This window comes from Mixophyes fleayi, chromosome 1 (assembly GCF_038048845.1).
Source record: "Mixophyes fleayi isolate aMixFle1 chromosome 1, aMixFle1.hap1, whole genome shotgun sequence".
NCBI lineage: Eukaryota > Metazoa > Chordata > Amphibia > Anura > Limnodynastidae > Mixophyes > Mixophyes fleayi.
Genome location: NC_134402.1, coordinates 275750520 through 275777358, shown reverse-complemented (window position 1 = coordinate 275777358; position 26839 = coordinate 275750520). Strand labels below are relative to the sequence as shown.

The 26839-nt window shown below is 42.1% G+C and overlaps 1 protein-coding gene across 1 annotated transcript in view; it reads right to left on the bottom strand.

The window, feature by feature from the left end:
• The window catches only part of GRIN3A (glutamate ionotropic receptor NMDA type subunit 3A), a 197144-nt gene that overhangs the window by 95260 nt on the left and 75045 nt on the right, over positions 1-26839 (bottom strand). The window contains exon 2 of the mRNA XM_075210905.1: positions 224-828. Within this exon, the coding sequence (XP_075067006.1) occupies positions 224-828 (605 nt within the window). The remainder of the gene's footprint in view (positions 1-223; positions 829-26839) is intronic.

The following is a 26839-nucleotide window of genomic DNA, read 5'->3' as shown; positions in this document are numbered from 1 at the left end:
TTGTAACAACTGCATAGATTCTGCTGCAGTCATTTTATACATAATGTAAGCCAAATTCAATGCTTTTACTTTCCCTTCATGATAATCATAAATCTATTTTATGTGTACCTGCATTATGACTGCTCCTTATCACTACATGAGCTCCACACTAGTACATCAGCTCTGATGGCTATTGATTCATTTAGAGTATTCAAAATCAGCATAACAAACTATCAAATCGTACCTGGATAAGTACTGTCCAGATGTGAGATTCAGACTGTCTTTGCTCATACAATTTATTGTACTGGGAACAAGCGCCAATTCTGGCTGATCCATTGTAGCCGTGGCAACGGCTCTAGCAATTAACTCCATGGCATCCTGCACATAATGTTCAAAATAAGACGCAGTGGTTGTCCCATGAGCTATCAGGCCCAATGGCAAACCTTCAGTCCTTAATTCATCAACATTTTGAGAGTCGCCAAAAATCCAAAAAAACTCTGGTAATATTACTCCGTATTGGGCAGCTGCTTCAAAAATCCGTCTTGTGTCTTCCATATCGCAACCAAACATAACAATTGTAGATGTAGTGTCCTTTATGCTGTCCAGGTTTAACTGCAAGTAGCTTATAGCATAATTTGTCAGTGTAAAATTTACAGTGATGTTCATGATTAATCCAAGGTGAAATCTGGAATTATTTTGTGTCAGAGTGAGGAAGTCTGTTATATTCAAATCTTCTTGGCATAGTAGTATGCTATAATTATGCCAGTTGTTCATTGTCAGAATGGAAAAGGTGACATCAGCATTTGAAGTTAGAGAATTTTCAATGCTGAGCTGCAGATGGAGTGGATTCTGTATTAAAAGAAGATTATTGTTAACCTTTTTTATAAAATGTAATACTGTACTTTATTACCTTATTGTTATATTTAAACTAAAAGAAACTCTTCACTGTAATTCATAGCACAGTGTGAATTGTCTGTTCATATGTGTCAACTTTCTTGAGATCAGAAGATTTTTATTGTCATTAAATTGTTAGCAGCCACTATTACAATACATCAAAAGAAAGAGAGCTAAGCACAGAGGAGTCTAGCTATCAATGTATCCATTATTTTGCTTTTAAGCTTCAGTCAAGTCTCAGACCAGGATTCAAAGGCTAAAAAACCAACTACTGCTTAAATTCCACTTCAGTGCTGGTTTAATAGATTATAATACTTTCCGTTATACTAATACTTCTAGATCATTGTTGGAAATATTAATACATAGGATTATATAATCTTACATTTCACAAGGATACCCTTTATCTTACTCACTGGCATCAAAATCATGCACTTACCATTTTCTTATGCTATTTAATGTGTTTAAAAAGGTATGTAAAGGTGTGCACTTAGGAGGGGTTTCCTGGTGCTCAGAAACCCTCCCTTCAATTCAGGAATGGGGGGATTGACTGTCAGGCTGGACCCTCACTGGGGCAAGCCACCATACAATGCACAGCTGTCGATCATACAGATCCAGTTATCCTCTATGTTTCCCTCTATTTGTGCAGTCCCTCTCTCTCCCAAGACATTATGTCACACATGGGGCATGCACCACTTTACATGCACTGTTCCACATGTGATTGCAGCAAAGGAGGCGGACAGAAGAGTCTGCCTCTGAAATGAAGAATGGAAGAAGGTAAGTATGGGGGGAGGAGGGGGTTCATGTAATGTGGGCAGAGGTTTGGGTTAATAATTTAATGGTGGGGTGGGTGTTTAATCGTTTGAGTGTCTAATGCTTACTTGGGTATGTGCATAAAATGTCTGGGTATGAAAATGTGCCTATATAAGGATATCAGCAGATGTACAGATGTTGTTATATTTCTGCACATATATTACAATCCACTTGGGAAAGTTTGTAGGTATTAAATAATATATTGCCATTCACACCTATTACTTCATAATCAGTAAGCTGCAGAAAGATCAGAGAGAAGGTTGTTTAAGTTGTGGATGACTAGTCTGGATGTGAGTAATATAACCATATTGAAAATTGTCTTTTTGCTTTCCACAAGGTCTTCAACATTGGTCTGAGATTTGGCCACATCATGGATCATGTCACAGAGTTATGCACACTGACATCAGAGTGCTGTGCCAACACTGAGGGCCTGATTAAGGGTTCTGGCCGCCCTAGGCTAATACGGCTGCAGCGCCCCCCCCCCCTCCTCCGAATATATAGGTGTATAGGAACACTCCTGAATATGAATGTTCAGGTGTATTCTCCAGCATTCAAATTTAGACAGATTGTGCCATTGTCTCTTACCTGTCCTTGCTCTTCTCTCTTGCAACTTTGTTATCCTCTCACTGGCTTCTGGAAAGTTGGCGTCCTTTTTTGAAAATGCAAAAATGTATTATAATGCAAACCCTGAATGATTAGGCCCGTTAGTTAAAACAAAACACTCCATTATGGCCAGCTAAAAGTACCCCATTGGACAGGCATATATAAGCAATATCTGAATATTTGTTGTCAATCAAATACAAACCTCTACCAGCCCCATCTCACTAATATTTAGTATTCTAGTGATTGAGACCACCCATGTGACCACCACACAATCATGAGATTCTGCCCCCCAAAGCTGCTCTATTTTTTAAATACCCCCTGCAGCCATTTTCCTTAACCACAACCCCCCCCCGCACAGCCATTTTCCTTAACCCCTGCTGCAGCCATTTTCTTTACCTCCCACCCTGCATCACAGTCCCCCTCTCCCTCCCTATACATATGCATGACAGTCCCCCCTCTCCCTCCCTATAGATATGCAGGGTAGTCCCCCCCCTCCCTATAGATATGCAGGGTAGTCCCCCCCCTCCCTATAGATATGCAGGGTAGTTCCCCCCTCCCTATAGATATGCAGGGTAGTTCCCCCCCTTCCTATAGATATGCAGGGCAGTTCCCCCTCCCTATAGATATGCAGGGCAGTTCCCCCCCTCCTTATAGATATGCAGGGCAGTTCCCCCCCTCCCTATAGATATGCATGACAGTCCCCCCTCTCCCTCCCTATAGATATGCAGGGTAGTCCCCCCCCTCCCTATAGATATGCAGGGTAGTCCCCCCCCTCCCTATAGATATGCAGGGTAGTTCCCCCCTCCCTATAGATATGCAGGGTAGTTCCCCCCCTTCCTATAGATATGCAGGGCAGTTCCCCCTCCCTATAGATATGCAGGGCAGTTCCCCCCCTCCTTATAGATATGCAGGGCAGTTCCCCCCCTCCCTATAGATATGCAGGGCAGTTCCCCCCCCTCCCTATAGATATGCAGGGCAGTTCCCCCCCTCCTTATAGATATGCAGGGCAGTTTCCCCCCTCCCTATAGATATGCAGGGCAGTCCCCCCCCCTCCCTATAGATATGCTATTCAGTTCCCCCCCTCCCTATAGATATGCAGGGCAGTTCCCCCCCCTCCCTATAGATATGCAGGGCAGTTCCCCCCCCTCCCTATAGATATGCAGGGCAGTTCCCTCCCTCCCTATAGATATGCAGGGCAGTTCCCCCCCCTCCCTATAGATATGCAGGGCAGTCCCCCCTCCTCCCTATAGATATGCAGGGCAGTTCCCCCTCCCTATAGATATGCAGGGCAGTTCCCCCCCTCCTTATAGATATGCAGGGCAGTTTCCCCCCCTCCCTATAGATATGCAGGGCAGTCCCCCCCCCCTCCCTATAGATATGCTAGGCAGTTCCCCCCCTCCCTATAGATATGCAGGGCAGTCCCCCCCCTCCCTATAGATATGCAGGGCAGTCCCCCCCCCTCCCTATAGATATGCAGGGCAGTTCCCCCCCCTCCCTATAGATATGCAGGGCAGTTCCCCCCCCTCCCTATAGATATGCAGGGCAGTCCCCCCTCCTCCCTATAGATATGCAGGGCAGTTCCCCCTCCCTATAGATATGCAGGGCAGTTCCCCCTCCCTATAGATATGCAGGGCAGTTCCCCCCCCCTATAGATATGCGGGGCAGTTCCCCCCCCTCCCTATAGATATGCGGGGCAGTTCCCCCCCCTCCCTATAGATATGCAGGGCAGTCCCCCCCTCCCTATAGATATGCAGGGCAGTCCCCCCCCTCCCTATAGATATGCGGGGCAGTTCCCCCCCCTCCCTATAGATATGCAGGGCAGTCCCCCCCCTCCCTATAGATATGCAGGGCAGTCCCCCCCCTCCCTATAGATATGCAGGGCAGTTCCCCCCCCCTCCCTATAGATATGCAGGGCAGTTCCCCCCTTCACTTACCTGTAGTTGTGCCAGCATCGCTCCTCTCCTCAGATCAGCAGATAGGAAGTGAAGACGTCCTGCTTCCTGTCTGCTGCACAGCAACAGGCAACCTGGCGATTGGCTGTGTGTTGCTAACCACTGACCACCAATGCTTTTGATCGTCGAGCCCTCCACCCCCTTGCGGAGATCCCCAGCGGCGACCCCCCCCCTCCCCCACCCTGAAAAAAAAAATGAATGAAGAAAAAAAAAATGTAAAAAAAAAAAAATTTTTTTTACAATTTTTTTTTTTTTTAAAAAAAAAAAAAATACCCACAGTGCAGCGCCCCCCGGGACCCAGCGCCCCAGGCTGCAGCCTGGTCAGCCTAGTGGTTGATCAGGCCCTGCCAACACTTGTTATACCAACTGTGCCTTCAGCCCCCAACATTGTTCTCTCACCCCTGACTTTATCCCTACTTTTTTACATAATAAGGATTTCTGCATGTGTGTACACTGTAGCCATGTGAAGTAACAGCATAGAAAATGGGAAAAAAGAAATTCTAACAATATAAAACAACATACAATTATTTTCTGTATACTGAGAAATAAAAACATATTCCATTTCAAATGAGCACATTGTAATAACATGAAAATTGGCCTACTCATTAAGAGGAGAAAATCATCCTGTTATGAAGTGGCATGATAGGAAAGTCATGCTTCACACACACCTCCCTCCGCCCCAAAACATCATACCCTCCTTGTACTTCCAATCCCCCCATTCTGATCCTTCCACTTATATGCCTCCCCTCTCTTCTGTGCTCTCTAGGCAATACATTGGTCTGCAATAAGCTCATGGCCATTCACAGCCTTTACCTCTCTCACACATCCAGTCCCATAGTCCTTACAGAAACCTGGATCTCTCCTTTTGATACTGTTTCACCTGTTTCTCTCCTATGGATATCTCCCCTTTACTCAGTTATCCTGGTCACCTCCAGGGCTGGACTGGCCATCTGGCACTTCTGGCATTTGCCAGAAGGGCTGATGCCTAGATGGGCCGGTCCGACTCCCAGCTGTAACCAATCGGCTTCTCCTTCTTCTTTATCCCGGCGCCGGCGCTCGCTGTGCTCTTCAAGCCTACCTGCGCTCCCGATGTAACGTCATGACGCAGACGTCATGCGCAGCAACGTAGACGCGGTCTGGAATCTGGAGCCGCCGAGTGAATGCCGGCAGCGTAAGGGAATACAAGGTAAGCCAACAACTGCGGGGGGGAAGAATAAGTAAAAAATATTGCAGGCGAGGCAACGGCTGTAGGAGGGGGAGGGGGGTGCTAAGGAAATACCTGCAGTGGGGGAATTAGTAAAAATGACTTGGGGGGAGGCAGTGGCTGTAGAAGGGGGGGTAAGTAAAAATGACTTAGGAGGGAGACAGTGGCTGTAGAAGTGGGGGTAAGTAAAAATTACTTAGGGGGAGACAGTGGCTGTAGAAGTGGGGGTAAGTAAAAATGACTTAGGGGGGAGACAGTGGCTGTAGAAGGGGGTAAGTAAAAATGACTTAAGGGGAAGGCAGTGGCTGTAGAAGGGGGAGTAAATAAAAATGACTTAGGGGGGAGACAGAGGCTGTAGAAGTGGGGTAAGTAAAAATGACTTAGGGAGGAGGCAGTGGCTATAGAAGGGGGAGGTAAGTAAAAATGACTTAGGGGGGCGACAGTGGCTGTAGAAGGGGGGGTAAGTAGAAATGACTGAGGGGTGCCAATGGCTGTAGGAGGGGATGCTAAGGAAATACCTGCAGCGGGGGGAGTTAGTAAAAATGACTGAGGGAGGGGCAATGGCTGTAGTAGGGGAGGTAAGAAAATACCTGCATGGGGGGACAATGACTGTTGGAGGGGGTATTGAAAATATCTGCAGAGGGGAGTAAGGGCAATGGCTGCAGGGGGTAATGAAAATGGCCGAAGGTGGGTAATGAAATGGATTTTTCTTTTAATCAAGAATTTTTATATATATATATATATATATATATATATGTACATAATTGAATATATATATATATATATATATATATATATATATATATATATATTCAATTATGTACATTTCTATACACTTTATTGCCTACAGCGCTGTTCTTGTGTTTTGTGTTTAGATGTGTGGTTTAGTTAGAAGAAAAGCAATAGTCCCTTTTAACAGCTGCAGCGGGAAGTATTAACTTGTTTGGAAGTACACAATTTATTTTTGTGTATAGATGAGTTTATAAAATTAATTTTTTATAACTTTTTTACGCTGTTTACTCTTTTAATAGCACTGGAGATTATTTGTGCAGGGGTAATAAAATATCTTGGGGGTATTTAATAAATAGAGCAGCTTTGGGGGGCATGATCTCTTTATTGTGTGGTGGGTACATGAAAGCTCTCTGTGGCCTTAGCGATCACTAGAATACTAAATACTTCTGAGATGGGGCTGGTAGAGGTTAATATTTGACAGCAAATGTTCAGTTATTGCCTTTATATGCCTGTACAATGGGGTAGTTTTATTTGGCCATAATGGAGTGTTTTGTTTGAACTAAATGGCCTAATCATTCAGGGTTTATTAACAGTTTGCATTATAATAAAATATGATACAATGTTCAATACAGGACTCCAACTTTCCAAAATGCATCAAAAAGACAACAAAGCTGCAAGAACAAGCAAGAGAGAAGAGCAAGAACAGGTAAGAGACAACGGCGCAATCTGTCTAAATTTGAATGCTGGAGAATACATCTGAATATTCATATTCATGAGTATTTCTAATACATTGGGGGGGGGGGGGCGCAACCAGTGTATTCTACTAGGGCAGGCAGAACACTTAATCACCCTTAAACCTTTTTTTTTTGCCTTAATCTCCTTAATGACTCAAACCCTATATGTTTAATTTTTGCAGAGAACCATTCCATTCACTTATTCTGCCTTAGTGAATTTAATCAAATTTAATTATTTGCACCAGTTTTTTGCAGCGCTGTATTTTTTAGTTTTTCTGTCTTGAGTTGGGACATATAGTAAGGTCCTCTATTACAGATGCAACTTAATTTTCCAACTGGTAAGAAGCAGGCTCAGCACCAGAATTTGCTCGTTGGTTATATTTTATAGACTCATAAACAAACAGTAAATGTAAAATGTAACTTTCATTAGGTATATTTAACATAGACGGAAATTACCTTAAAGCATTAAAATGATCCAAAGTGATTTATTTGGAAATGGCTTAAACAATATGTAAAGGATGCAACATTTATATCACTCCTTGTCCACAATGGAGAGATTAGAATCAATAACTATACCGCTATATAATTCAGTCCAATGTTGTATCCTTTAGATATTGCTTAAGCTCATTTATACCGTCTGATTTCCAAATTATTATTTTAATACTTGAAGGTAATTTCAGTATATATTTCAGTATATATTAAATATAACTAATAAAAGTTACAGCAAAGGTGACAGCAGCCTCTTGTACCTGGTGGAAGGGGTCATGTTGGAGGGTCTGCTGACTTATGGTTTGCTTAAATTTCAGTAATTAGGTCTTTTATTTCAATTCTATGCAATATTTATGTTTTACATGTTAATTTTAGTTGTTATATAAAATACTTGTTATTTTTGGTTTGATGCTGTGGCTTACTTATAGTATATTATGATTTAATAAATTGCTATTGCCATTGCATCTCAAAAAATTACTGTCTTATATGGTGCAGTGGGAAGTAGCATGGACACACTATACATTGTATTTTAACTATATATAATTTTTTTTAAAAACAAAAAAACCATTGTAGTTTTGTGCATTTTCCCAGTGCTCCAGGTGCATTGCACAAAAAGGGAATTGATCAGGGTGGGCAGAAGACAATTTGTTATAAATACGTTTGTGCTGAGACTTTATATTGCACTGCACCAGCAACACCACATCAGAACGCAGCAATATTGTGCATCGAGCCCACAGCAGGTGGGCCTGTGTACTTTAAATGCCAGGGCTGATTTTTAGTCCCAGTCCGGCCCTGGTCACCTCTAAGGTAGTGGCATAACCATCCCTCTGTCTCCTGGTTGCATCGCAATGTCCCTTTCCTTCTCTTCTTCAAAGATCATTCCACCAGGCTCTTCTCTCAACTCCAATCACATGTCACTATAATCTATCACCAGCCAGACCCTGCTTCAAAATTCCTCAACAATTTTGATATCTCATTTACTCTCCACTGACCTACCCACACTTATTTATCAGAATCTCCATTGCCACCCTTATTGGCAGTGAAGCCTTAAAATTCCTCACTCTCACCTCCTCCTATGGTCACTCCCAATGGACTTCAACTCCCGCCCACCATGATGGTCACTCCCTCGACCACGTGTTCTTCCATCTCTAGTCTTCCCACTCCCCGTCCACAATCTCCTTTCCTTCCACCTCACCCTACCTCCTGCTCCCTTACCTCCAACAAAAGCTGTGCACACACAGCTGCATCTCAATGACCTTGACTGTATCCACTTCTCAACCTCGGTGAAACAGCTCTCCTCTTTCCCATCTTCTCCTGCTATGAAGCTGCTATCTCTCTCTACAACTCCACACTTTCTGCAATTCTTGATGAAGCAGCCACCGCCACTTCACACCGCTTCACACTACTGCCAGTGTTCCAAACCTCAACCCTCCAAACTTACTACTTACGAAAGTTCTCCTGTTGAACCCAAGCGCCAATGGAGAAAATCCCGTTCCAACGTTGACTACATCCACTTAAAATTCATCCTCACTTCCTGTTAGTCTAGTCTCTTGTCAAGTAAACCTAATGCAAATCCACCTACCTGCTCTTTCTGTTTGCTTATGACTTTCCTACTGATTTAAAGACAAAATTGACAACATCTATATTAAAACTCCTCATCTGATCCATTTCTCCCTACCCTCTCTTCCAATAAACTTGCCACTTTCAGTTCTTCCCTCATGTAAATTAATCTGAGGTCCTCTGTCCCCTACTTCCTCTCCCTTAACCTGCACCCTTGATCCAACTCCTCTACTTCCTTTCCGCCATACCTGCTGGAAATTAGCTGCGCTCTTTAACCTATCCATCTCTGCTGGTATCTTTCCCTCTGATTTCAAATGTCTAGCTCTTCTCACCTCTTTTCAAGAGACCATCTCTTGACCTAACTTCTCTCTCCAACTACTGCCCCATTTCATTGAGCACCTTTGCTTTCAAACCTCTAAAATGGCTCATTTACATCCGCCTGTCCCACTCTATTCTTGACCCCTGCAGGCTGACTTTCATCCTCTTCACTCCATTGAAACTACCTTCACTGAAGTGACCAATGATCTAATTGCAACCAAGTTGAACGGTCACATCTCCCTGCTCATACTCCTCAACCTCTTTGCCACATTTCACACTATTGATCACCATCTTCTTCTTGATACCCTTTACTTCCTTGCATTAGAAGTCCAATCCTCTCCTAGTTCATGTTTACCTTTCTTATCATTGTACTTTTAATTCCTGCTCCCCTCCTCTTCCTCAATCTGTTGGGATCCCCCAAAGCACTGTTCTCTGCCTACAACTCTTCTCACTTTACACTTCTTTGCTTGGTGAACTTGTACGCTTCTTCAGGCTTAACTAGCTCCTCTATGCTGTTGACACACAAATACACATTTCCCACCCTGACCTTTCACATTCTCTTCTATACCCGTGTCCAACTGCCTTTCTGCCATCTCACTCTGAATGTCCCAAAGCTGTGTCAAACGTAATATGACCAAAATAGAGCTCATCAGCTTTCTTTTGACTAATGTCACTACAACCATAATTGCCCTCAAACACTGACTCCACCCTCATTCTTTTCACCTCCTCCTTTGTAACATAGCCAAGACACTCGCTTTTCTCAATCAAGATGTAAACAAAATTCTAATACATTCTCTCCTCATCTCCCACCTTCATTACTGTAGCCTCCTCCTTTCTGGCCTTCTCATCGCCCATATTTCTGTTGTGAAAGCAGCAGCGAGGCTAATCTTCCTCTCCAAGTGCTCTTATCATCTTTGCCACTCTCCAGCTCCTTTCACTAGCTCCCCATTCACTTTATAATTCAATTAAAGCTGCTCACCCTCATCTACAAATTGCTCATCAATGCTTCCTCTTCATACATCTCATCACAAGGTACACCCAGCTCAACCTTTCTGCACCGCCTCTGACTTGTGCCTCTTCTCCCCTTTAATCACCACCTATGAAGACCTACAAAACTTTTCCTGGGCTGCTCTTCACCTATTGAACTCCCTGCCTAACTTAACTTACCTTACTTAACCATAGTTTCACCCAACCTGCAATCTTTCAAGTGCTCTCTCAAAACTCACTGTCACGAATAGGGGTCTTAGTCCTGTTTACACCACATGGCGGTACCATATCACCGTACATCTTCCTTTTGGTCGAAGGCAGCATTCTATCTTGGGACAAAGTGTGACTTCTGTCTACGTATTGGAGGCTGCAGTATTGGGTGAGACATTTGCTAAACATCCTGCTAAGTCTGAACACCTGATCTCATTCACCAATTAGCTTCCTCTGCAGACTATATGAGTCTCCTACTACACTCGGCAAATTGCCAGTGCAACACTTTCCTAGTTTCTGGTTCCAGACTATCACAGTTGCTGTTTGTTTGATGCTCCATCTTGTCTGCTGTATACAGATCTCAACCATTGATCTTTCTTGCGAATTCATCTTCATCCTGTTTGTTGTTTCATTCCACCTGCTGTATACAGATTTTAACCATTTATCCTCTGAGTGAATTCAGCCTCATCCTGTTGCTAATACATGGACTTCAACTATTTACTCTCTGAGTGAGTTCAGATTAATCCTGCTTGCTGTTGTATGGATTTCAAACTATTAACTCTTCGTGTGAATTCAGCTTCATCTTGTTGCTGTTATATGGACTTCGAACCAGTAACCCTTTGTGAAAATTCAGCTTCACTCTGCTTGTTGCGATACAATCTTTAAACCATTGACCTTTGAACGAATTTAGCTTCACCCTACTTGCTGAAACAGAGCTTTGGCTATTTATTCCTCATGTGGATTCACCTTCATTCTATCTGCTCATGTACAGTTTCCAACTGTTACCTCCTGTGTGGATCCTCCTCTCATCAATCTATTCCTGCCTCTCCTACTGGCTATCTGGGGTAGAAGGTTGTTGTTCTGAGTCATCCACTTTCTGGGGTCTCGGGGTACCGACTTCCAGTTACAGGCCTACCTCAGGTTCTGAGTTGTCCAGGACCAGCTCCAGGCTTATTCTGTTCAGGAGGTTGCCACCCCCTGTATAGTCTCTGCCTGAGTTCTGATTCATCCCATTCCCAGTTGTGGTACTATATTCCTTTGAGTTTCTGAGTTCTTGGCGGTATTGAGTCTTTGGTCATGGGGTCAGGTCCTCCCTGTTCCCACGTCCAGTTTCCAGTCCATCAGGTCCAGATTCCAGTCATTTATTCCAGTACGGAGTCCAGTCCAGCATTCCTCCTCCTAACATCTGGTATACAGGAATAGAGGTACCCCTATGAGCAAGACACTCATCCTGCCTCCCAGTTTCCACTACATCCCGAGATGGATCCCAAAAACCTTATTGCTATAACACTCCCCTCTTCACTATTGCCTACCCATCCCTACTTTCATGACTTCCCTCCTTGACCACTTCCTCTTCTTGCTACACCTGTTATGTCCACTCATGTTCCATTTGTTCCTACTGTATCTGATTTCTCCCTCCTGATAGATTGTAAGCTTTCATGAGCTGAGCCCTATCTACCCTATGCCTCATGTCCATACCTTTTTTCTCTACTTTGAATGTACATGCCTTTCTGTACATTTTCTGTTTGTTTTTTTGTGATTTTCAGTCTGACTTGTACTTTTTTATTAGTACTCGTAAGATACTCCAATTTGTTGGCATTGTATTTATATATTGTTTCTTTTTTATTTCTTTTTTTATTAATTTGAAAAATAGAATATGAATTACAGTTATGTCACACAGCATGATTATACTATACATGAGCAACTTAAGATTAGACTAAAAAATATATTTTAATTTCCTTACATATTCATTACAATATTTTTACTAAATTTTAAATACATTCTTAAATATATTTTTAAATACATCTTCCAGGTGCGGTCAATTTATCTAAATGGAGTCTATACCTACTAAAAAAAAAACACATTCTACATAGAACCTACTTCATTTGCTAATTGAATAGTGGAATTATTTAAACCTGTCCTTTTCTCATACCAACTTGTAAATTTGAAACATGAGAAAATTTGAAACTTAAGTGTTTTAGGTAATAAATCAATAAAGCTTTCCCATATTTCAAAATAGGAGTTTACTTTATTTTCCTTATGTAAAGCGGTCTCCAGCCAATCAATTCTGAATGCAAAATACAATTTTGTCTGAAATAGATCTAAGGATGGCAGTTGTTCATGTGTCCACATTTGCAAAACACTCTTCCGAGCGGCAGCCAAAATAATCAAGAGTAATTTTCTGCTTCCCCTCGTTATTTGAGAATAGACAACCACAATTCCCAATGCAGCCCACTCCAGGGATAAAGGAACATAGTTTAAAAGATATGTTGATGCATAATGATAGACCTGTCTCCAAAACAGTCTAATGTATGGACATTCCCACATACAGTGAAAAAATATAGCCTTTGAGATATGACATTTCCGGCAACAATCTGATTCAACTAAACCCATAATATAACCTTGATATGGGGACAAGTAGCCCCTATGAAATATCTTATAAAATATTTCCCTATATGTACTTGCTGGCAATGTCTTGATAGAAAATACAATTGTTTTAAAGATCATATCCAAAGTCATCTGAGGAAAAACATCCACCCAATAAGAGAGTCCCGAACAAACTTTTGTATAATCAAACATTGTAAAAGTTTGTAATAAACAGAAGTAGCCCCCAACCTAATATTGGCTTAGAAATCACTATATCTAATTCCTTAGTCCAGTCTTGGCCTGAGAGATGTTTAATAACCGAAAAAACATAATGTTGAGCCTGATGTTCTGCGAAGATATGAGTATAGGGCAGATCAAATTTTGCACTAATCTGTGCTACCGTAGGTATTTTCCTAGCTCGCTGATCTACCAATGATCATATATTAGAGATTCCCATATTCTGCCATATATTGAATGGATATAGTACAATTAAGCTCATATTTTATTCAAGTTGTACGCCAAACTTTAGATGTAGTAAATAATAAGGGGTTGTCTATCCATTCTTCCAATGGGTCTTGTGTAGATAAATGTAAAAAAGAAACCAAACTGCATGTAGATACAAAAGAACGATCAACTTCCAAATTGACGTAAAAATTTTGGGCATTAAGCCACTCACGAACATACCTAAGAATCGCAGCTTGATTATATATCTTTAAATTTGGAAAATTTATTCCCCATCTCGATATGGGCTGCTGCAGCTTAAATAAGCCAATTCTAAATCTCTTAGCTTGCCGATGGAATTCCCCATCTATCAATTTTTCATCTGCGGCAGTTAACAAAGCCGGCAAAAGTTGCAGCGGATACAATATCTTTGGTAAAATAGTAATTTTTATCAAGTTTGCTCGACCTAGATATGACAGTGGAAGATCGCTCCATCTCCGAAGTTGAGCAATAATTTCTTTAATAATAGGACTAACATTCAAAGAATAAAGATTATATATATTCTTAGGTAATTTAATCACCAGATATGTTAGCAAATGAGATGTCAACGTAAACCCAAAGGCTCTCCCCAATACTGGTTTCGTAACGGACCCCAAAACCATTGCCACAGATTTTTCCTTATTAACCGTAAATCCAGACACCCTCCCAAACAATGCAAGTTTATCAAGCACTGGTGGTATTAAAGATTGAGGGTCAGAAATAAACACTAAATTATCAGCAAAGGCTACCACCTTTACTTCTTCTACCCCCAAGAAAGTACCATGAAAATCTGGCATCTCTGTCAATATTCGTACAAGGGGATCAATGGCCAGATTAAAAAACAAGGGCCAATAATGGACATCCCTGCCGCGTACCATTAGTCATAGATATGTAATTGGATTAATATATATATATATATATATATATATATATATATATATATATATATATATATTTAACAAAACTAACAAATTCCTCTCCACATTACCGGTACTCAAATATAAGTTGGAGATGCTTTCATGAGATTTTATCAAATGCCTTTTCTGCATCTATACTTAACAAAACCTCTGCAATTGCCTTTTTTATATGTGTAGATTTAACAACAGCTGCAATGACCATACATACCCCTCATACCGACTGCCGACCTTGAGTAAAATCCAACTGATGAGATGTAATCAAATCAGGAAGAATGCTTTGTAACCTTTTCGCCATTATTTTAACAAAAATTTTAAAATCCTGATTTAAGAAGGTGATCGGACGATAAGAGGATATCATCATCATCATCATCATTTATTTATATAGCGCCACTAATTCCGCAGCGCTGTACAGCCTCACTAGAGTCCTCAATATCACTAACTCTAGTCTCCAAAGAAGTAATACGTTTGGCATTAGATTCAATTTGTGCCATAGCCATAGCACCGGTAGCATGTATGCCATCCAATTTCTGATCGATCAATGGCATTAATATAAGTGAGAATTCTTTAGCCACTTCTGTAGATGTAGGAGAAATCAGAGAATAGGATGTAGCTGCAGCTGTAGCTGTAGATATACTAGCTTCTGAAGGAAGTATAGGGGATTACAATGTAGGTGAGGGAGAACTTCTGGTAGCCTGGGGTATTTATTCATTGTTATGTTTTTTCATATCCATATGTTTAGTGTAATGACTGACCGGCTCTGCAGAGTTTGTGGCTCCTTACAAATAATCATTGCAGATGATGATGATGAAGTGATTAATGTTATCCAGCACCACAAAATATATTTAGCATTGTTGTCTGTCCTCCTCTCCATATCCTGCTAAATTACAAAATCACAGGAAAGTGTTGTGCAAGCAGTGTACAGGTTCAGTAATTGTCAATTTCAGCAATTTCAGGCAAAATGCTATCAAGTACTATGCTATTAGTAAAGGGTAAAATACATTAGTATTTTGTTTAATTCACAGTTTATTAAACAAATATAAATTAAATATAGTGAACAGGCGTATTAATTTAGTGCAATGGGCATCATTTAAACTCATAGCATCCAATCAAATATTTGTTTTCACTAGATTGCTTAAAACTAATTTGTGCATATTGGCACATTTGCATGCATATTAATGATCCTAACTATATCACAGAGGCAATCTACTAACATAGGTGGAAAAGTGCAAATGTGCAGTAAGTAACCATAATAATCAATCAGCAATTGGTTTTCAACACAACAACCGGATTTATATACAGAAGACTATAACCATGTACTTATATGTGTAAACCCTAAAGCAATAATAGACAATCATTTTAGGGGTCATAATGGGCAATGGACCAAGACCAGGGGGTAAATGTATCAAGCTGAGAGTTTTCCGCCGGGTTTGAAAAATCAATCAGATTCTAGCTATCATTTATTTAGTACATTCTACAAAATGACAGCTAGAATCTGATTGGTTGCTATAGGCAACATCTCCACTTACCAAACCTGCCGGAAAACTCTCAGCTTGATACATTTACCCCAGGGCGGTCAATATATTAAACTGCAGTTTTTGCAAGACACAGATATTTGGTGACTTTGCAGGGCAAAACTTGCCTTTAAAGCCATTGCCATTTTAAAGGTGCCCTGCAAAGTCACTGCACATTGGCGACTTGCAAAACTGCAGTTTAATACATTTTCCCCCAGGACTCCAATGTCTGGGGTGGCCCTCAATGTAAAAAAGTTGGACCTGGTGGTCAATTACTTACCTCATATGTTGCCATTGCTCAGCCTTAGCTCTCAGTGACACTCAGTGGCTCAGATGTGGACAGGAACCATACCATTTGGTTTTTAGCCAAGTATACAATGCATAGATTGCTGCTATGATCAATTGTGGAAATTTGACAATATAAACAAATGTCTGATTGATTGCTGTGTATTTTTACACATATTCACTTTTGAACTTAGTAATATTCTTCCAATTATCCACAGTCATTGTACTGTGCTTGTACAATTTTGAGGCAAAGATTAGTACTGAAAACCATTTATCTAGAGACAGGATATCTCCTCTTTGTCAGGAGCTGCTGACATGATCTGGCTGCATGCTGAAATGTTAAACAGATTCTGTGTTCTCTAATAGACAATTTTATGGAAAGAGCAAGAAACCTATTTGTGATGAGATTCCCTTCCTCCTCTTTCTTGTACATATCAAGTTAATTGGACTCGAATTGAATTGGCAACAAATGAAAAGTGAGCTTCTACCTTCAGATCCTGTTCTGTAATATGAATTTTTCATGAATAACAAGACCTTATAATAAGGCCTATCTTTGATTTCCACACAATACATTTTCTATGCATTGTTTGTAGCTCATAAACTATATTGTATCTGGACTGTATTCATTGGCTATCACATACCTAGTTCCCTGTTGTATGCAATGAATGTTGTATGTTGTATTCAATGAATCAACATTCAAAGATCTAAAAGAACATTCAGCGAGATAAGATTTTACTGCTACAGGAAAATATCTAATTTTATCTGTATATGTGTCTGAGAAAATATATTGCAGCCAAGCAATCATATATTAAATATAATAACATATGTATTAAACACTATTAAATTAAAGACATGTTGTATTATATTTAATAATTAAAAAACTTCATAGACTATGTTTGCAGTTAAGTATTAAGCAGCTGTGAATGCATCTGGTTAGGTTCAGAGCACCTTATTGTTAACAATCTTCATATTCTACTCATCTGGCTGTCACCAATCTTGAAGTGTGAAGAATAGAACAACCTGTTCAGAGCACAGAATATTTCCAGAGATGAGTGGCCATCTCGTTGGAGCCAGCGACTGTATGAGGATAGAGCTGCATGTAACAGGGGTAATGTCATTATGTGAGACCAGGAAGAGAGGCAAGCATGAGAAAACATACTTTTTATGCACAGGAATAATATCAGGCCTAGTGGGCGGTTCCCACAAAGGCCTGTGCACGTGACTTAGCTGAGTCAGGATCAAACAATGCTTAGAGAATAAGAACACAAGACAATGAGTCTGCTTAATAAGTACTTTAATGAATATAAACATAAGTACAAATCAACACATAATAAACAACAAAGCACGTAATGAGATGACAAGCAGATAGTCATATATAACATTAGAAGGAATGGTTAAGCATTACACAGGGCAGTAATGGGACACAAATGCAACAAAATCAGGAAAGGAAGAAAAGGTTAGTTATTCACAAGGAAAAACAGTGCTGCAAATTTCAAGGAATATATATAATGAACATAAATGCAAGTATCAATGAAACACAGAGAATATGTATTGCACCCTCTACAGGGCCACCTTAACAACTTTATGGGCCCCCGGGCAATGCAGTGTACCGGGCCCCTAAAAAAATATATATATATAAATAGTGTGTGTGTGTGTAAAAAATATATATATGTATGTAAAAAAAAACGTGATTATATATATAATCACTTTTTTTTTTACACATAAATATATATATATATATATATATATATATATATAGGGGCCCTCTTAACTTACCTTAAGTCCGATCCTCTTCTTTTTTCTGCGCATGAGTCTCTTCTGCCCTCTTCCGTGCTGTGGTTGCAGTGAATGCTGGGCGTGACATCACGCGAGCACGGCCCCCCCTTGCCTGCAGGGCCCCCGGGCACCTGCCCATCGTGCCCAATGGAAGAGACGGCCCTGACCCTCTAAGCACAGAAGGAGTCCACGGCTGAATACTAGCAAGGTTCTGTATAACGAGAGTTGGTAGATTGCCACAACTGGACACAGTGAGATGAAAATAGGCAACAGAGTTCAGTACCAGCACTGAATAGACTTAGCCATGCCAAAACGCTGCACTGATGAAAACACACCAGGTAGTGAGTGCCTCGACAAGATACAGTAATTGTAATACTCACCTCTCCCCAATCCATGCGCTGCCAGCCGCCGGTCACTGCCGGGTCGCGGCAGCACTGATCATGTGATCCCCTGACGGGGAATTAAAACTCAGCCAATCTGCATATATACTGCGCTCTGACACAAGTCTGTGTCAGAGCAACCAGTTGCATGCCTGACTCCTACTCCTTGCTCCCTGTATCTCCCTTGTCCTCCTACTATATCTCAGTCTTCCAGTGTACCAGACCCGGCTTGATCTCACTACTCATTTGGATTCTCCCTTTGGTGTGACGGACATCTGATATCATGTACTAAACCTGGCTAGACCTCACTTCCCTGCTTGGATTCTCCTTTGGTGTGACGATCATCTGATAATGTGTACCAGACCCGGCAGTGCCTCACCCACCTCTGAATGGATCCTTGCTGTACATCAGAGCCTGCCCCAGGTATCATTTCTATATTACCCTGCTGTTGGTCTATCCATTCCTCACGTCTGTAAGCTCAATAGGGGCCACGACCTGCAGTTTCTCAGCAGCCAAGCCCATCCTGCCTTTCGGCAGTTCTTGGTGAAAACCTGAGAGGCTGTTAGACTCCGCACCCTACTGAGATAGTGCCAATAAAGACTGAGGGACTCCCCTGGGCATAACAGTTTGCTCTGACCCTTAAGATGGACGAAGCAGGAAATCCTCCTCCACGGGACCTCATGGGGCAGATTGTAGGCCGATTAGATGAACAAGAGAAAAACCAGACCCAGCTCTTACAATTTCTTAGAGGCCTTTCCACCCATATGGATACCCTGCAGAACACCCTAGCCGCTCAGCTTAATCCTCCACCTTCCGCCCCTTTGGCGGCCAGAGCTGCTGTCACATCCTTGCAATTACGCATACCCAATTCCCCCAAATTTGATGGTGACTCTAAATCTTGCAGGGGCTTCTTAAACTAGTTTGGGTAGCACAGTGGCCTAGTGGTTAGCACTTCTGCCTCACAGCACTGAGGTCATGAGTTTGATTCCCAACCATGGCCTTATCTGTGTGGAGTTTGTGTGTTCTTCCTGTGTTTGCGTGGGTTTCCTCCGGGTGCTCCGGTTTCCTCCCACACTCCAAAAACATACTGCTAGATTAATTGGCTGCTATTAAAATTGACCCTAGTCTCTCCCCCTCTGTCTGTCTGTGTGTGAGTGTGTGTCTATATTAGGGAATTTAGACTGTAAGCTCCAATGGGGCAGGGACTGATGTGAATGAGTTCTCTGTACAGCGCTGCGGAATTAGTGGCGCTAGATAAATAAATGATGATGATGATGATGAACCAGTGTGTGATCCAATTTGAATTGCAAGCTGCTAATTTCCTTACCGAGAAGACTAAGATTGCCTTTATTATCTCCCTTATGTCGGGGCAAGCCCTGGCGTGGGCCTCCCCATTATGGGAGCATAATGACCCCCTCCTCCTGAACTTTAGTTTGTTTCTGGAGACCTTCAAAAAAGTTTTTGATGAGCCTGGTAAAGTCTCTAGCGCAGCCTCTGACTTCTTCTTCTACGTCAGAGATCCTTAACCCTGGCCTTAACCAATTTCGCAACCTAGCTTTGGAAATCCGGTGGAATGAGGAAGCGTTAACCGCTACCTTCTGGCAGGAACTAACCAACTGAATAAAGGATGAATTAGCTGGGAGGGAACTCCCCACAACCTTGGATGCACTCATCTCCATCTGTAATCAAATCGACATCCGCTTCAGAGAGAGAAATCTTGAGAAGGAGACCCTCCAACGTTCCATCTCTCGCTTGGCACCCAGGTTTCAGGTGCCCATCACACCCGTTGAGGAACCCATGCGGCTGGGTGGTACTCGGCTTACCCCAGAAGAGCGGGGGAGACGTTTTAAAAATAACTTATGCCTCTACTGTGGCGAACCTGGACATGTCCTCCATCTTTGTCATAAGCGTCTGTGAAACGAGAAAGCCTAACCGGTTCTGGAGAAGCTAGGTTAGGTAGATCTGAAATTTCTCCACACAATTCTAATTTCTCCAGTGAAGTTACCCTCTGCCTTCCTGATCGCCAGGTTCCCCTTTTGGCACTTATTGATTCTAGAGACGCGGGGATTTTCATGCCTGCCGACACTGTCAGTAAACTCTCCTTGCCCATTGTCCCTCTTCTCCAACCCATCGCTATCGCCGCCATCGATGGAAGCAAGATTATAAGAAGCGCACAGCACCCCTGATCCTGCAAGTTGGGGCTCACCATAGTGAATCCATCTCCTTCCTGGTAATTCCTAAGGCTGTTAATCCTCTGGTGTTAGGTCTCCCCTGGCTCAAGGCCCATTCTCCTGTCCTGGATTGGAAATCTGCCCAAGTACTATCCTGGGGTTCCACCTGTCGCTCCAGATGTCTCCAAAGGATCCTCTCGCTTAGTAACTCCTTTTTTGTCTTAGTATTCCCATTCCAGATATTCTGCCTCAATATGCCATCTTTGCAGATGTGTGATGTGTACAAGAAGCTTCCAAGCTACCCCCTTACCATCTATGGGATTGTGCTATAGAATTAATACCTGAGAAATGTCCCCCACGGAGTCGAATATATCCCCTTTCTTTGCCTGAATCACAGGCTATGTCGACCTATATAGAAGACAAACTGAAGAGAGGTTTCATTCGAAAATCTACCTCCCCTGCTGGTGTCAGGTTCTTTTTTGTTAAAAAGAAAGATGGGGGTCTGCGCCACTGCATCGATTATCGGGGTTTGAATGCTATCACTATAAAAAACAGGTACCCCTTGCCTCTCATTTCCGAGCTCTTCGATATAATAAAAGGAGCTTCTGTGTTTACAAAATTAGACCGTCGAAGCGCTTATAATTTAATTTGAATTAAGAAAGGGGATGAATGGAAGACAGCTTTCAATACGCACGATGGTCATTTTGAATATAATGTTATGGCCTTTGGCCTATGTAATGCCCCTGTTGTATTTCAACACTTCATGAACGAGATCTTTCAGGACCTGCTATATCATTCTTTTGTAATTTATTTGGATGACATCATTATCTTTTCTGCTGACCTAAAAACTCACTGTGAACATGTTTCCACTGTCTTGAGACGACTTCGACAGAATCAATTCTGCAAATTAGAAAAATTTATTTTTGAATCCAGTCAACTTCCTTTCCCAGGCTATATAGTTTCTGGATCCGGCCTTCAAATGGATCTTGAGAAATTCAAGGCTATACTGGACTGGCCCCAGCCTCATGGTCTCAAAGCTACTCAAAGGTTCTTGGGTTTTACTAATTATTATAGACAGTTCATTCAAGGATTCTCTTCTCTAGTGGCTCCTATCACAGCCTTGACCGTCTGCTAATTACATAGTTTTGCCTAGCGAAGTAGTGGAAGCCTTCCTTCAGCTCAAAGAACCCTTCACCTCTGCCCCCATTCTACAAGAACCGGATAGTACCTGGCCCTTCATTCTGGAGGTAGATGCCTCTTCTATTGGTGTCGGGGCAGCTCTGTCCCAAAAATCTTCTTCTGGGAAATACTTCCCCTGTGGATTCTTCTCCCGGAGACTATACGCTGCGGAAAGGAAATACGGAATAGGTGACCATGAATTGCTTGCCATGAAACTGGCCTTAGAGGAGTGGAGACATCTACTCGAAGGAGCATCCTTTCTCATGACTATTTTTACCGACCACAAAAATCTGTTATACCTCCAATCTCCTACTTGTTTTAACCTACGAGTTAAGAACATCAAGGCAGACGCACTCTCGCGTTCGTTTGATGCCGAGGATCAGGAAGACCTGGAAAAGTCCAAACACATTATTGATCCTAAATGTATTCTGGCAACTACACCCACCAGTCAAGCTATTCCTAGGGGGAAGACCTTTGTGCCCCTTCATATTCAGAACAACCTTCTTAAATGGGTGCATGCCTAACGCTTTGCTGGCCACGCTGGAGTCAAGAAGACTCAAGAACTCATCCACCGCAATTATTGGTGGCTGTCCCTACTCTTGGAATGTTCGACTATTTGTCTCTTCCTGCATCGTCTGTGCACAGAATAAACAAAGTCCATATGGGTTTCTTCACCCGCTTCCAGTGCCTGACCGTCCTTGGAACCATTTATCCATGGATTTCATTACCAACCTTCCATTATCTAAAATATACTCAGTGGTTTGGGTAGTCACTGACCGTTTCTCCCGGGCGGCCCACTTTGTGTCACTAAAGGCTCTTCCATCTGCATCTTCCCTAGCTCAGCTCTTCATTAGGGAGATCTTTCGATTACATGGATGTCCAGATGAGATTGTTTCAGACCGTGGTACCCAATTTGTGGCCAAATTATGGAGAGCCTTCTGTCACCCTTGTGGAATTAAGCTTAACTTCGCCTCCGCTTACCACCTCAGACCAATGGTCTAACGGAGAGAACAAATCAAGAATTGGAGAAATTCCTAAGATGTTACGCATCTATAGCTCACGATGACTGGGTCGATTTACTACCTTGAGCCGAATTCGCCCATAACAATCACCCTTTTTCGCTCTCCAGAGCTTCCATCCACGTCTCCCTCCATTCGCTAATCTCATACCTTCTGGATACCCTACAGCTGATTCTCTACTTCAAGACAGCTCCTCTCGATGGGCACGAGTTAAACAAAATCTGTCTAAAGCTTCTCTTTCCAGTAAAAAATAATTTTGACAATGGGCAGACTAGATGGGCCAAGTTGCTCTTATCTGCCGTCAAATTTTATGTTTCTATGTTTCTATGATTTCTATAAGAGTGGGCTAATTTTGCTGCTTGTGTTTTTGTAGTATAGAGCTTAGAATATAAGCCCCATTGGGGCAGGTACACATGTTAATAACTTTACTGCATTGTGGATCAGTGGTTAAGTCGATAAAACTGCAGTTTTGTATTGAAAATACATTTTGCAGTTAAACCAGGTTAGTATATAGTAGAGATGGGCGGGCTCGGTTCCCCGAGAACCGAACCCACCTGAACTTTGCCTATCCGAGTACCGAGCCGAGCAGGCTCGGTACTCTCCCACCCGCTTGGATTCCAAATCAAGGCCGAACGTCATCGGTTCTCGCAATATTTGAAAATTATAAATACCTGCCTCCACAGCAATCCATCGCCATTTGACAGAGGGAGAGAGCAGGGTGTAGTCACAGGCTGATTAGAGCAGGGACAGAGAATACAATTCTGATAACAATTCTGATTGATTACAATTCTGATTACAACTTTATTACAATTCTGATAACAATTGATAAAGAAGAGAAGAGGATAGAGGAGTCTTTTTTTCAATATTTGGCACTACAAGTGCTTTGGGGTGTCCCCCATTCTTTTGCATTAATATTTCTGGCTGTCAAAAGTACTATTTTTTAGCAGACTAAAAATATAATATTTAGCACTCCCAAGTGCTTTTGGGGTGTCCCCCATTCTTTTGCATTAATATTTCTGGCTGTCAAAAGTACTGTTTTTCAGCAGACTAAAAAAAATAATTTTTAGCACTTTCAAGTGCTTTTGGGGTGTCCCCCATTCTTTTGCATTAATATTTCTGGCTGTCAAAAGTCCTGTTTGTCAGCAATATTCCAAATAATTTTTAGCACTCCCAAGTGCTTTTGGGGTGTCCCCCATTCTTTTGCATTAATATTTCTGGCTGTCAAAAGTACTATTTTTCAGCAGACTAAAAATATAATATGTAGCACTCCAAGGGCTTTGGGGTGTCCCCCCTTCTTTTGCATTAATATCTCTGGCTGTCAAAAGTCCTGTTTATCAGAAATCTGAAAAATAAGTTTTAGCACTCCAAGTGCTTTTGGGGTGTCCCCCATTCTTTTGCATTAATATTTCTGGCTGTCAAAGGTACTATTTTTCAGCAGTCTAAAAAAAAATAATATTTAGCACTCCAAGTGCTTTTGAGGTGTCCCCCATTATTTTGCATTAATATTTCTGGGTGTCAAAAGTCCTATTTGTCAGCAGACTAAAAATATAATTTTTAGCACTCCAAGTGCTTTTTGTGTGTCCCCCATTCTTTTGCATTAATATTTCTGGCTGTTAAAAGTCATATTTGTCAGCAGTATCTAAAACAATTTGTAGCACTACAAATGCTTTGGGCTCAGAATGGATTCAAAGCAGTCCACATATGAGCAACCAGGTTCTGTCACCAGTCCTGATTGTAGTGTTCCCAGTACGTCATCTGGGCAAGGCGATGTCAAACTACACAATGTTTTGAAATCAGTCAAAAAAACACACCCCAAAATTTTTTCTACTGTGTTGAAGCGAAAAAGAAGTCTAACTGAGGAAAAGTTAAGTGCCGATAAAAAAAAAAATTCCAAAATGCCATTCTACACACGCAGTGGCAAAGAGAGAATGAGGCCTTCACCTTTCTCTATTAGTGGCAGATCCAAAAATGTTACTGAGCCTACAAGTGGTGCACAACTACTGTTACGCGTCAAAGCTGAGCTGCAAGATAACAGTAAGGCATTAGAGGATAATGTTTGCTCTGAATCACAAATGACACCAATCCCTGTGGAGAGTCCATCCAACAGTGGGATGTCTAATCGTGAGCATTCTGTTAGTGTACCCATAAAGAGTGACACTTTTAGCAGTTCTGCTGATGTGTGCCTGAACAGCCCGAGTGTAGGCGGTGATACAAAAATTGAGGATGCCACTATGGAAATAGAAGAGGATGAGGGAGAGATTTGTGTAGGTGACAAGGGCGCTAATGAGGATGTTGATGAGGTTGTTCGTGTAAGTCCTGCACCAGTGGCAGCTGTTCTGGCACGTGACAAGAAAAAGGGCATTATCATGCCAGGCCATAAAACTAAAAAATCCACTTCTTATGTGTGGAACTATTTCTACCCCAATCCAGACAACAACTGTATTGCCATTTGTAGTGTATGTCAAGCCACAGTCAGTCGAGGGAGGGACCTTAACCATCTTGGAACCTCGTCTATGTTACGCCATTTGACGAGAGTTCATGGCAAAGTGTTGGGAAAAGCTGAAAGTTCTTCCAAAAATATTACAAGCACTCCATCATCAGCTAGGACCCTCCACTCACCGACATCCTGATGGCTACAAAATACACCCACCACACTATCCTCATCAATATCCTCAGTAGCGCTCGGAGTTAGCCCTGCATCCCACTTATTAAGGCTGGATGACTCCTGCACTATTATTGATTCCTCTGAAGAAAGCGTTAGTCCCACTGCTGCTGCTGTTGGGGGTGAATCGTCAGCCCAGAGGAAGGCCCAGAAAATGAGCAGTCCTACATTTCAACAATTAACTGTGAAACAATTATTTGCTAGGGGAAGCAAATGTGACAGCAGTCACCCAGTTGCGAAGCGTATCACAGACGCCATGGCTGCCATGTTAGTGTTAGATCTGCGTCCAATATCCACAATAAACGCAGCTGGTTTTTCACAGTTAATTGAGGTTTTGTGTCCGTGTTACAGAATTCCATTGCGACACCATTTTTCCCGTAAAGCTGTTCCACAACTATACCAAAAAGTGTGTACAAATGTAGAGATTGCGCTGAAAAATGTCATTCTGCCCACTGTCCACTTAACCACAGATATGTGGACAAGTGGAAGTGGTCAAACCAAAGACTATATGACTGTGACAGCCCATTGGGTTAGTCATTCACCTTCACCAGCAGGAACAGCAGCAGCATGTACAACACTACGTAACATTTGTCACAGGCAGGCCACTCTTTGTATCACTGGCTTCACTAACAGGCATATGGCTGACAATTTGTTATGCAAATTAAGAGATTTGATTGATACATGGCTTATACCACTTGGACTCTCCCCAGGATATGTCATTTCTAATAACGCCAGCAATATAGTGCGAGCATTACAGCTGGGTGATTTACAGCACATTCCCTGTTTTGCTCACACCATCAACTTGGTGGTGCAGAGCTTCCTACGAAATAACGGTGCAGGAGATGCTTTCGGTGGGCCATAAAATTTCAGGCCATTTCAGGCATTCGGCCACAGCATGTAGGAGATTGCAGCAGCTCCAAGAGCAGTTTAACTTGCCCTGCCACCAACTTAAGCAGGAGGTGGTAACTAGGTGGAATTCCACCCTGTACATGCTGCAGAGGATGGAGGAACAGCGCAAAGCCATCCAAGCATATTGCATAAGCCATGACATTGGGAAAGGAGGGGCATGTTTTTCACTCTTGCACAGTGGGGAATCCTTTCAGTGCTGTGCAAGGTGCTGAAACCATTTGAAGATGTGACGTGTGAAGTGAGTGCAGATTCTGCTAGTTTGAGCCAAGTCATTCCTTTAATTAGACTATTGGAAAAGCAGCTTGAGAAACTGAAGGAGGAGATGAAAGCAAGCAATTCCGCAAAGTATGTTGGCCTTGTCGATCAAGTACTTAATTCGCTTCACAATGATCCTCAAGTTATTAAGATCTTGAACTCGGATCAGTACGTTTTGGCGACTGTGCTTGATCCAAGGTTTAAGACCTACATTGAGTCTTTACTTCAAAATGAATGAGATGTGACATTTTGCAAGCAACTATTGCTCAGCAAGTTGTCCGCTGAACTAGGCCTCGGCTTGACAACGTGTCCTCCTTCAGTTTCTCAAGCAGCTGCTGCTCGTAAAAAATTGAATTTTCCAAAAAAAAAAGTAGGGAAGACGCAGAGGGCAGGACCAGAACAGTTTAACATCTGGGCTGGTTTGAAGGATTTTTCGAAAAAATGTGTGACCTTGCC